We start from the raw sequence: 11,830 nt of genomic DNA on the forward strand, positions 1-11,830 counted from the left end.
CTCTGTTTCCTTTCGGTCAGCTCCTCTTCTGCTGGTTCTGCCCATTGCTCCCTGGCAATGTACTATTATACTTCCTTTAGTAAATCTGCCTTTCTTTATCTACAACTGTCTTGGTAAATTCTGTCACCCCTATGCCACCAGCCCAAATACCTGTCATTCCCCCAAGTGTATTCTGTATTCTATACGGTTTTTGTTTTGCAAAATCTCATTTCACTTGGTTATCTTGTAATATTCCTCCCTCCCCTCCTGCCCCGCAGGCTTGGTTTTTGAGGTATGGATAAACAAAGCAGTCCTTCTTTTTCTTGAAAATACCTGCAAAAACGTCATTCAGAAAGCTCAGAAGAGTTGAAAAGACTTTTAGCAAATTTCAAATACAATCAAGATAGAATCGCTGTGAGTATGGGGAAGTGGAGGGTTGATCTGACATGCAAGAAGCTCCACAAAGGCACAGACACTGGCAGAGAAGGGGGGCCTACAAACAGCTACATGTGTGCATTCACACAGCTTGAAGAAGGGTAGGGAGGCCATGTCCTGGGCTAGATAACTGTTTCTTTTGTCACCAGTGTCTCCTTTCTTACTGAGCTCAGTTCTCCTCCCAAACTCTCCAGATTGTCCAGGTGCAGGCACCCGTGGCCCTCCTCCATCCTCTGGGAAATGGACAACAAGTGACAGCAAGGGCAGGCTATTTCTTGAGCAAGGCAGATGGTACCTAGGGAACAGCCAAGGTTTGAGTCAGGTCAGAGAGAGTGCAGAGCTCCACACCCTGGAGGTCACGTCCCTCTGGCTCCAGACCTACCCTCCCTCATTCTGCCCCCCAATCTAGGGTATTACCAAGATAGGATACGTCAAAGGAGAAGAAATACAAATACATGAATAAAATCACAGACCCATAGTCAGCACCTAGAAGACACCTCAGCAATCAGCTAGCCCATTAATGGGTGACAAAAACAAGGGTTTAGAGAAAGGAAGTTCCAATACAAAACCCAGGCCCAACTCAAGACCTCCAGTGAAGTAAAAGAAAGACAACTGACATTAATAACAACAAATGAAGGATGGGTGTGGTGGTTCACATCTGTAATTCCAGTGCTTTGGGAAGCCGAGGCAGGAAGGTCTTTTGAGCCCAGGAGTTCAAGACTCATCATGGGCGACATAGCAAGACCTCAAGGGTGCAGTGAGCTATGATCACACCACTGCTCTCCAGCCTGGGCAACAGAGCAAGACCTTGTCTCTTAAAAAAGAACAAATGGAGATATCTTGAGTGAATGATCAATGCTGTGTTAAGGTGAAGACTAAGATAAAAGACAACTTCCACTTTCAGCATTATAGCAGACTACTCTCCCACTCGAAGCCACAAACATTCTAAATAAAATGTGAAGGAACTTCAAAAAGTTCATGGAAATCATGGAAAAAAACGGAATTAAAAGGTTAAAATATAAAATATTGTAATTGTATTTGGAGATAGGGAAATTAAGAAATAAAAAATAAAAATATATTAAAAATATAATGTTTTTATTTTGGTTTTATTTTTGGGTTTTTTTGAGACAGAGTCCTGCTCTGTTACCTAGGCTGGAGTGCAGTGGTGCGATCTCGGCTCACTGCAACCTCCGTCTCCTGGGTTCAAGCAATTCTCCTGCTTCAGCCTCCCAAGTAGCTGGAACTACAGGCATGAGCCACCACACCTGGCTAGTTTTTGTATGTTTAGTAGAGACAAGGCTTCGCCATGTTGACCAGGCTGGTCTTGAACTCCTGACCTCAGGTGATCCACCCACTTCAGCCTCCCAAAGTGCTGGGATGACAGGCACGAGCCAGCAGCACTTGGCTGTGTGTGTGTGTGTCTGTGTGTGTCTGTCACAGACACACACAGACACACACACACATATATATATTTAACTAGCTGGCCATGGTGGCGCATGCCTGTAGTTCCAGTAATTCAAGAGGCTGAGGCAGGAGGATCTCTCAAGCCCAGGAATTGGAGGCTGCAGTTGTACCACTGCAATCCAACCTGGGCAACAGAGCAAGACTCTGTCTCTTAAAAAAGAAAAAAAAAAAAAAAAAAAAAAAAAAACAGAAACAGGAATAGATAGCCTTAGGAGAAAGGTTAGTGGAAGGAAGACTATACAAATTTGAAAGAGTTTGGTTCTAAGTCAAGAAGGATAAGAACAGGAAGGCAAAGGATGGGGTTGAAGCCCAGAGCAGTGCCTTCCAGTAGAACACTCTGCAGAGAAGGAAATTTCTCTGTCTGCACTGTCCAATATGACAGTTGTCCAATAGCCACTGGACACATGTGGTTATTGAACACTGGTAATGTGGCTAGTATGATTGAAGAACTGAATTCATAAGTTTTTATTTTGTTTTAGAGACTGAGTCTTGCTCTGTCACCCAGGCTGGAGTGCAGTGATGTTGTCTCAGCTAGCTGCAACTGCTGCATCCTGGGTTCAAGCAATTCTCCTGCCTCAGCCTCCCAAGTAGCTGAGATTACAGGCATGTGCCACCATGCCTGGCTAATTTTTTTTAGATGGAGTCTCACTCTGTTACCCAGGCTGGAGTGCAGTGGCACAATCTCAGCTCACTGCAATCTCCGCTTCCTGGGTTCAAGCAGTTCTCTGCCTCAGCCTCCTGAGTAGCTGGAATTACAGGCACACACCACCACACCCGGCTAATTTTTGTATTTTTAGTAGAGAAGGGGTTTCAGTATTTTGACCAAACTGGTCTTCAACTCCTGACCCCGTGATCCACCCGCCTCGGCCTCCCAAAGTGCTGGGATTACAGGTGTAAGCCACTACCCCCGGCCCTAAACTTTGTATTTTTAGTAGAGGTAGGGTTGGCCATGTTGGCAAGGCTGGTCTCAAACTCCTGGCCTCAAGTGATCCGCCCACCTCAACCTCCTGAAGTACTTCGATTACAGGTGTGAGCCACCACGCCTGGCCGATAACTATTTTAATTAACTCAGGTTAAACAGCCATGTGTAGCTGGCGGCTGCAGTTTAGAACAGTGCAACTCTAGAGAATCCAAAGGGAGGGCCACCACAAGACAGGCTCCTAAATCCAGACCGAGGACGAGAAGCAGGGCACTGTTCCCTGGACACTCACCAGCCACTATGAACAGAAAGATGTTGAAGCCCAGCACGTAGTAAGGCCATAGCACGGAGAACTGCAGGTGGCTGAGCTTCATCCTCAGAGCTTGGATCTCCAGGGCATGCAGCACCAAGGCCAGGAGGGCACAGACCGCTGCAGGGTTACAGGGAGGCACCCTCGCTCTTCTCCCATGCTGCCTGCCTTCCCTCCAAACTTCACCCCCTGTAGCTCCTGCCTGGAAGTTCCTTCATCCTTGCCCCATCTCTGAAAAAAAAAATCTCCCACCCTACAGGCCTGTCCCTCCTTCCTTTCCGACTCATCTTGAAAGCCGGTGTGCCTCACCTCCCAGGGAACTATCATCAGAATTCCCTTTCCTAGCACCCTCTGCTTCTGCCCCTAGCTCACTTCAGGTTGCACCCTCTGGGTTTGACATTTTGGATTAAATGCAACTCAGTTTTCCTACTGCATGTGCTCTACCTCCACCATTTGCCTGGGAGCCTCTCAGGATGGAGCCTGGGTCACCCTTTATAAATGTCAAAAGGGGCCAGGTGCAGTGGCTCATGCCTGTAATCTCAACAATTGGGAGGCTGAGGCAGGAAGATCGCTTGACACCAGGAGTTTGAGGCCAGCCTGGGCAACATAGCGAGATCCCCATCTCTACAAAAACAAACAAAAAAATTGTTTAAGGTGGTGCATACCTGCAGTCCCAGCTACTTGGAAGGCTGAGATGGGAGGATCACTTGAGCCCAGGAGGTCAAGGCTGCAATGAGCTATGAGTGCACCACTGTGCTCCAGCCTGGGCAACAGAGTGAGACTCTGTCTCTATAAAGAAAAATTATGCCTCTCTTGATATTACAGAGACTGAGCACCCCGCTTTCTCTGGACTCCTCCCCAGGCCCTGGCAAAGGTCAGGGATCACCTGGCTGTTCCACACCTGTGAAGAAGCTGATGAAGGCTAACACAAAGTTTTGCTTCCAGGTCCTCGGGAAAAACTTGGCTGCGAAGGGAACCATGAAGAAGGTGGTGAGGAAAGCCAGGATAATTGCAGAGAGCAGGAAAAACCGGCCAAGGAGGATATAAACTGCAGGGGAGGGAGAAGCAGGGCTGAAGCTGGGAACCCTGACCCAAAAAGGACAGAGTCCCACAGAGCCTGGACAGAGCTGGCCCCCAGACCCTCCACCACCCTCGGGTCCCAAAGCATGGCCTTGGGACCAAGGTTGTGACCATGCCACTTTGGCCCCAGGAATGCTCTGGCCCCACAATTTGATTCCCAATGACATAGAAATATATGAAAAAAATTAAATTGACAATGTCAGACACTGAAATCATCAGTTCTTAATAAATATTTTTTCCTTTTTTGAAACGGTCTCACTTTATCACCCCAGCTGGAGTGTGGTGGTGTGATCTCGGCTCATTGTAACTTCGACTTCACAGGCTCCAGCAATCCTCCTGCCTCAGCCTCCAGAGTAGCTGGGACTATAGGCGTGCACCACCACACCTGCCTAATTTTTTTTATTTTTATGTTTTGTAGAAAAAGGGTCTTGCTCTGTGGCCCAAGCTAGAGTGCAGAGGCACCATCATAGCTCATAGCAGCCTCAACCTCCTGGGCTCCAGCAATCCTCCCATCTTGGCCTCCCAAAGTGCTGGGATGACAGGTGTGACCCACCATGCCTGGCCTTAACAAATATTATTATGTGAATTTGGAAAAACATGTATCATCCACTAGGGGAAAATGGTGGTTTTAAAAAGCAACACAAACTCAATCTCTCATGATAAAATTTGTTGCACATGCAAATGTGAAGAATCACACCTATATTAATTACCCTGAAATAACTCACCTGTGGAAAATTAGAACTTCTTGAGGTCAAAATGTTCTGAACTCTGAGAGAATCTCCACACCCTTACTTAATTTTCCTAGTTAATAGGAGTGAGACTGGGTGTGATGGCTCACGCCTGTAATCTCAGCACTTTGGGAGGCTGACATGGGAGGACTGCCTGAGGTCAGGTGTTGGAGGCCAGCCTGGGCCACATAGTAAGACCCCATCTCTACAAGAAATTTTAAAAAGTTGGGCGTGGTAGGGCACACCTGTAGTCCCAGCTACTTGGGAGGCTGAGGCAGGAGGATCACTTGAGCCGAGGAGGTAGAGGCTGCAGTGAGCTATGATCATGCCAGCCTGGACAACAAAGCAAGATCCTGTTTTTACAAAACATAAAATTTAAAAATTATCTGGGAGCTGTGGTGTGCACCTGTAGTCCCAACTACTCAGGAGGCTGAGGTGGGAGGATCACTTGAACCCAGGAGTTAGAGGCTACAGTGAGCCATGATCATGTCACTGCACTTCAGCCTGGGCAACAGAGTGAGACCCCATCTTTAAAAATAACAACAACAACAGGAGTAGTGAAACAAACCAAAATTAGCAGAGCCAGAGTCTCGTAACAGGGTGATTTGTTTTCCAACTGCTGGCATGATGCAGACCCATGTGAAAATGAGTTTGCATACAAGCTGGCAGAAGTGAGAAGCTGGCAGTGGGACCAGGAATCAAAGTTACTATTGAAGTCCCAGATATCCCAGAGTCTACCCTGGGTTAACCAAGCCTGGTTAATTTTTTGTGTTTTTTTGAGACAGGGCCTCACTCCGTCCCTCAGGCTGGAGTGCAGTGGCACAATCAGAGCTCACTGTAGCCTTGAACTCCTGGGCGCAAGTGGGAGCCCTCCAACCTCAGCTTCTTGAGTAGCTGGGACTACAAGTACATGCCACCATGCTCAGCTATTTTTTTTTTTTTTTTTTCATTTTTGTAGCAACAGGGTTTGGCTATGTTGCCCAGGCTGGTCTTAAATTCCTGGCCTCAGCAATCCTCTCACTTCGGCCTCCCAAAGTGCAAGCCACTACGTCCAGCCCTGAGCTAATCAGATTTTGTCCTCTCTGCCCAGATTCTGTTCTTTCACCCCCCACCTCTGTCCCCATACCGGCCCCATCTCCCTCTTCCCCATCCCCACCTCCATCCCTCCTTACTGGATAAGGGTCGAGGCTTCCAGCATTTGACATGGAAGCAGTTCTCAAACGGACCACTGAAAAAGACTTCTTGGGACTCCTCATTCACAAGCCGCACCCAGAAGGGAAAGATGGAGACCACCACTATGAGCAGGTAGCCTAGGGAGGTCAAGGCTGGGACTATGACCCAGGAGAATCCCTTCATGTCTTAGTCCTCCAACGTCAGCAACACCTGTGTAAGAGAAAAGTGGTTGCAGAGGTGGGACTCCAATCCGATTTCTCCTATGGCACAGAGTGAAGGAGATGACAGCTGGGGAAGTGTCAGTGCTGTATATGGCGCATATGTGAGGCTCCATAAATGACTATTTCTTTGCTTAACTTTACAGCCTACACACCTCTGTACAGACCTAAAAAAATGCATAAAACATTTTCTGCCGCTAAATCACTGGGTGATCTTGGGCATGTCAGGTTCCCTCTTTGAGTCCCAATTTCTTCCTCTGGTAAAGTGAGGAGGGTGAACTGGACCCTTTGCAAGGCCTCTTCAGCTTTAAAGTTCTAAACTTTCAGCTGGTTGTGGAGGCTCACACTTGCAATTCCAACACTTTGGGAGACTGAGGCAGGTGGATGGCTTGAGTCCAGGCATTCAAGACCAGCCTGGGCAACATCTCTACCCAAAATTAGCCGGGCGTGGTGGTGCACGCCTGTAGTCCCAGCTACTCAGGAGGCTGAGGTGAGAGGATCACCTAAGCCCAGGAAGGTCAAGGCTGCAGTGAACCATGATCACACCATTGCCCTCCAGCCTGGGTGGAGCAAGACCCTGTCTCAAAAAAAATTTTTTTTAACTTAAATAATTTTAAAAATTAAAAAAAAAAAAAAAAAAAAAAACCTGAAGTTCTAAGCTTTCAGTTCTATCAACAGCACCTCTACTGGCCATCAAAAGGACAACTCCACTCTCTTTTGCAGTCAACTGTCTTCCTTTTGGGATTTCAGACTGAGAACCAAGGTGTTGGGAATAGATGGAAATAGATGCTTGGTGCCACAAAGAAAAATTAACACTGAGAAAAAGGATCTTTCAGCAACACAATTTTACTTCCTATAGACTGCAGAAAGGGTAACCTCGCTAGCCATCTTGCAACGAGAGTACAATGAATAAAGGAATACACATAAATTTATCCCTTACACATTTGGGGTTATCCATACTGTTGTGTCTGATCTCTGTTGGCTGGAGTCAGACCTCACAATCTAAACTAAAACCTGATTGGCTAACAACTGAAAACTTTTCTAAACAGGTAAAAGCAATAGAGAGCTGGGACATGGCTGTGAGCACATCCAGCACAGATATCTTGGTTAAGTACAAGGACATAGGGTGTACTTCGTGCCTTGCATGTCTAACAGCTAGCTAATATAGGCCTTAACAAGTTATTAGCACACTTATTCTATAACAAGAAAGGAAACTTTAAAAAGGAGATTTTCTACTTCCCACACAAAGGGAGATGGTAAGACTAGACCCTTAGGTGCCCTTAGTGACTGGCCTTCTGACCACAGGAACCATGGGTTTAGATGGGGAGGGGTCCATCTGGCCAAGAGGGGCCTCTGCTGAGAAATGAGCAGGTCATGCACTTACAGGAAGTTTTTACAAAGAGTTCTGGTGTTTCATAGAGCCCCCTGCTGCCCGGGCCCTCAGTGAAGGATCCCTGTCACATGGAGTTCCTCACCCAAACCCATCTTCTCTTTCATCACCATCTGTCACTAAGGTGTCTCCTTTTGTGGCCAGTCACTGGTGGCTCATGCCTATAATCCCAGCACTTTGGAAGGCTGTGGTGGGAGGATCGCTTGAACTCAGGAGTTTTGAGACCAGCCTAAGCAACAAGGTCAGATCCAGTCTCTACAAGAAATTGTTAAAAATTAGCCAGGTTGGGGGGCATGTGCCTGTCTGTAGTTCCCAGCTACTTGGGAGGACGAGGCAGGAGGATCTCTTGAGCTCAGGAGTTCGAGGCTGCAGTGAGCTATGATCATGCTACTGTACTCCAGCCTGGGTAACAAAGCAAGACCTTGTCTCTAAAAGAATAAAAATTTTAAAAAGATGTCGTCTTTTGAATGAGTAGCTACACCATGGTGGGTAAGTGCTGGCTGGTCTTATCTCAGCTTCGTCACTTCCTAGCTGTGTGATTTTGGGGAAGTTGCTCAGAGTCTTAGGACCTTGGTTTCCCTATCTGGAAAAGGAACGATACAACACCACCCAATGATAAGGATATAACACCTACCCACTGAGAGGACCAAATGAAATAACGCACACCAAAGTGTCCAACACAGTGCTGTGCACTCAGATGCTTGGTTAAAGTTGGGAGGGCAGGGATAGAGGACAGACTTCTAAAATTCAGATATCCCTGTGGGAGAAGGGGCTGGGGGCCACTGCCAACTTCAGGGCAAATTGATTCAATGAATCTGCTTTCCTCTCTGTCTGTGCTGAGCCTGGCAGCTCTGAGGAATGAGAGTTATCCAGCAATGGGAAGGAAGGAGGGAGCAGGAGCCATGGTTGGAGCTGCAGGGAGGGTGGGCCTGGCCAGAGGCCTCCAGGTGGCACTGTGATGACCCTGGCTACCTGGCAGTGCAGAAAGAGGGCATCAAGAGGTGAAAGGAAGATGTAACAAGGGAGGTACACCCCTGAGATGACAGCCTTTCTTTCCAAGTCCTACCCAAATCCAGGCCTGGGGATTCTTGCTAATGCAGGGCTGGGCTTGGCAGCACCACAGTTTTCAAGCTGTGCATGGGGAGTAGAGAGCACAAGGCCCTGGGAGTGAGCATGCTTCCCTCTCCTTCTCCCACACCCTGTGCAAACCATGCTCAGTGCAGGCACTGGGGCTTCTCCCCAGTCCCCATGCAGACAGACCCTCACTACAGTCAGGGAAGGGGGAGTCTTTGCACATGCAGACACTTTCTGCAGTCAGGGAAGGGGGCATCTTTGAGAGCTATTGATGGCTATGTCTGAACAAGCCTAATGGCAAAGGGCAGAGGGGTGGGTCCCTTCCTGTAACCCCCACACCCAAATACCCTGGTTATAGATGGGTAAACACATGTTCATCTTAGATGCTGTCAGAGTGACTTGAAAATTGTGGGAAGTAGGAAAGCTCTTTTTTAAAGTTTCCTTTCTTGTTAAAGAATAAGTGAGCTAATAACTCTTTGTTAAGCCCTATCCTATGTAGCTGTGAGACATGCCATGCTTACAGGCACATAGTACCTTCTATGTCCTTGTACTTTAACCAAGATATCTGTGCTGGATGTGCTCACAGGCATGTCCGAGCTCTCCATTGCTTTTACCTGCTTAGAAAAGTTTTCAGCTATTAGCCAATTGGGTTTTAGTTTAGATTGTGAGGTCTGGCTCCAGCCAACGGAGATCAGACACAGCAGTAAGAACGACCCCAAAGGCATAAGGAATAAATTTCTGTTTTCCTTTGTTCATTGTACTCTCGTGGCACAATGGCTAGCTAGGGTACCCTTCCTGTAGTCCAGGAAGCAAAAGTTGTGTTGCTGAAAGATCCTTTGTCTCAGTGCTAATTTTTCTTCACAGCACTGAGCATCTATTTCCAACAAAAATGTTTGACTGTACTTTCTCCTCCTTTCTGACATTCTCTAGTTTCTCTTCTTCCCACTTGAAAAATTAGATTCTTCCCTTTCTTTCCTTATAATTTTTTGTTTTTACAGACAGGGTCTCACTCTGTCACCCAGGGTGGACCTCCTGGGCACAAGTGATCCTCCCACCTCAGCCTCCTGAGTAGCTGGGACTACAGATGCATACCACCACACCCACCTAATTTTTTAATTTTTTGTAGAGACAGGGGTCTCACTATATTGCCCAGGCTGGGTCTTAAACTCCTGAGCTTAAGTGATCTTCCTGCCTTGGCGTCCCAAAGAGTTGAGATTACAGGCATGAACACCTGACCCTTCCCTCTCTTTAAATCTCCCCTATCCATCTCCCATCCACTCTCCAAGTCATACAAATCACCTCGATCTCAGGGCCTCAGTTTCCTTCTCTCTAAAATGATGATGTCTGTTGGACCAGAGGGCATTGAGGTGTCCTTCTAGCATTAGAACTCAATGGGAAAGAGTCATGGCTGCATCTTGACACTGTCCTCTATATAGATGGGAGCACACTGGGCATTCTCATTTGATAGGGGGCACCTCTTCCTGTCTACCCCATCTCCACCTCTACTTGTCTAGAAGTGGTCTCTGTGTCTCCTTTATTTCTTTTTCTTCTCTCCTTCACCCAAACCCTAGCCTTGAGCTCATGCTGGTTCTTCCCTCTCCCCCACTCCACTTCCATCTCATCAGCCTTCCTCATCTTCTCAGTTTTCCCTTCATAAAGTTCCCCAACCTTCCATCCTTCTTGTCTCCAGCCTGCCATGTCTCCCTCCACACCTGGAACATCACTGTCAGCCCCAGGCTCCTCCAGCCTCTGTATCTGGTGATATGGTTTGGCTGTGTCCCCACCCAAATCTCATCTTGAATTGTAATAATCTCCATGAGTTACGAGCAGGGTCAGGTGGAGATAATTGAATCATAGGGGCAGTTTCCTCCATCCTGTTCTCATGGTAGTGAATAAGTCTCACAAGATCTGATGGTTTTATAAATGGAAGTTCCCCTGCTCAGGCTCTCTCTTGCCAACCACCATGTAAGATGTGACTTTGCTCCTCATTTGCCTTCAGCCTTGATTGTGAGGCCTCCCCAGACACATGGTGCAAGTCAATTAAACATCTTTCCTTTATAAGTTACCCAGTTTCAGGTATGTCTTTATTAGCAGTGTGAGAACAGACTAATACAGCTAAGTTCTTTCATGGGGGGTGCTCGTTCTGCTCCCCTAAAATTTTCCAAATTCCACTTCCTTGAAAAGCGTAGCTTGGTCCGGTCCACTCCACTCAGCCCTCCCAGCCACTAGCCAGTATCCACTCCCTCAGCAAAAATGTACTGTGCACTTACAGATTGACCTGTTCCCAACTTAGGCCAATGGTGGGGTTTCAGAGCTGGAAGAAGACAGGAACTCAGAGGCTCTTGGAACTACTGGAGAGAGACACAGAAACACATCATGTGATGCAGTGCTTTCATCTGCACAGCCCAGGGTTACTCTGGGGCCAGGCATACTCCAGGGCCGTACCCTTTATCTGTCCCATTCCCACTGCCCCTTCTACTCCCCAGTGATGAGGACCTTGTCCTCCTGTCCCTGGGCCCTAGGCCAGGGCCCTCCCTGCAGCAGTCCTTAGTGGTAGTGCTGGACAATGGTACATCTTCAGATACGCAACTTAAGACCCGCACTGATATAGGCCAGACTAAAAGATCATAGATACTTGAATTTAAGAGGGGTTTTGTAAATCCTTTTGTACAGAAGCAGCGCTGGAGAGCTGGAGAGAGGGAATGACTGGTGGAGGATTCCACAGCCCATCAGTGCTGGCAGAGGCACTGGAATACCGCATCACTGTCAGGCCAGCCTCACTAGCCACCAATGGCCAGCAGTTCAATTCAGTGATTCCCCAATCTGAAATTCTGTGGATCCAGAGAATGCTTTTTCATATGCATGTAGATGTGTGAGAAAGGGAGAGAGAATGGGGGAAAACAGGACTGCCAACTTTTCATTTTGCCAAAAGCATTCAAAACAATACAACTTATCTACTATCACTGGTTTGGTTTTTATTCAATTTGTTTGTTTGTTTGTTTGTTTGTTTTTGAGACAGAGTCTCACTCTATTTAGCCCAGGCTGGAGTGCAATGGCGTG

General features: G+C 47.3%; 1 protein-coding gene across 1 annotated transcript; it reads right to left on the reverse strand.

The window, feature by feature from the left end:
- Nucleotides 1-356: 356 nt before the first annotated feature.
- On the reverse strand, nucleotides 357-11,531 carry TMEM225B (transmembrane protein 225B). Its single transcript, XM_064376344.1, is given in 5 exon segments — nucleotides 357-709; nucleotides 3,090-3,227; nucleotides 4,009-4,155; nucleotides 6,088-6,298; nucleotides 11,442-11,531. Coding segments are annotated over 5 exon segments (759 nt in total). The 3' UTR covers nucleotides 357-536.
- Between the last annotated feature and the right edge of the window lie 299 nt (nucleotides 11,532-11,830).

The sequence above is a fragment of the Aotus nancymaae genome, unplaced genomic scaffold, assembly GCF_030222135.1.
Source record: "Aotus nancymaae isolate 86718 unplaced genomic scaffold, 86718_ANA_hifiasm-v0.15.2.pri h1tg000015l_0, whole genome shotgun sequence".
In the NCBI taxonomy this organism is placed as follows: domain Eukaryota; kingdom Metazoa; phylum Chordata; class Mammalia; order Primates; family Aotidae; genus Aotus; species Aotus nancymaae.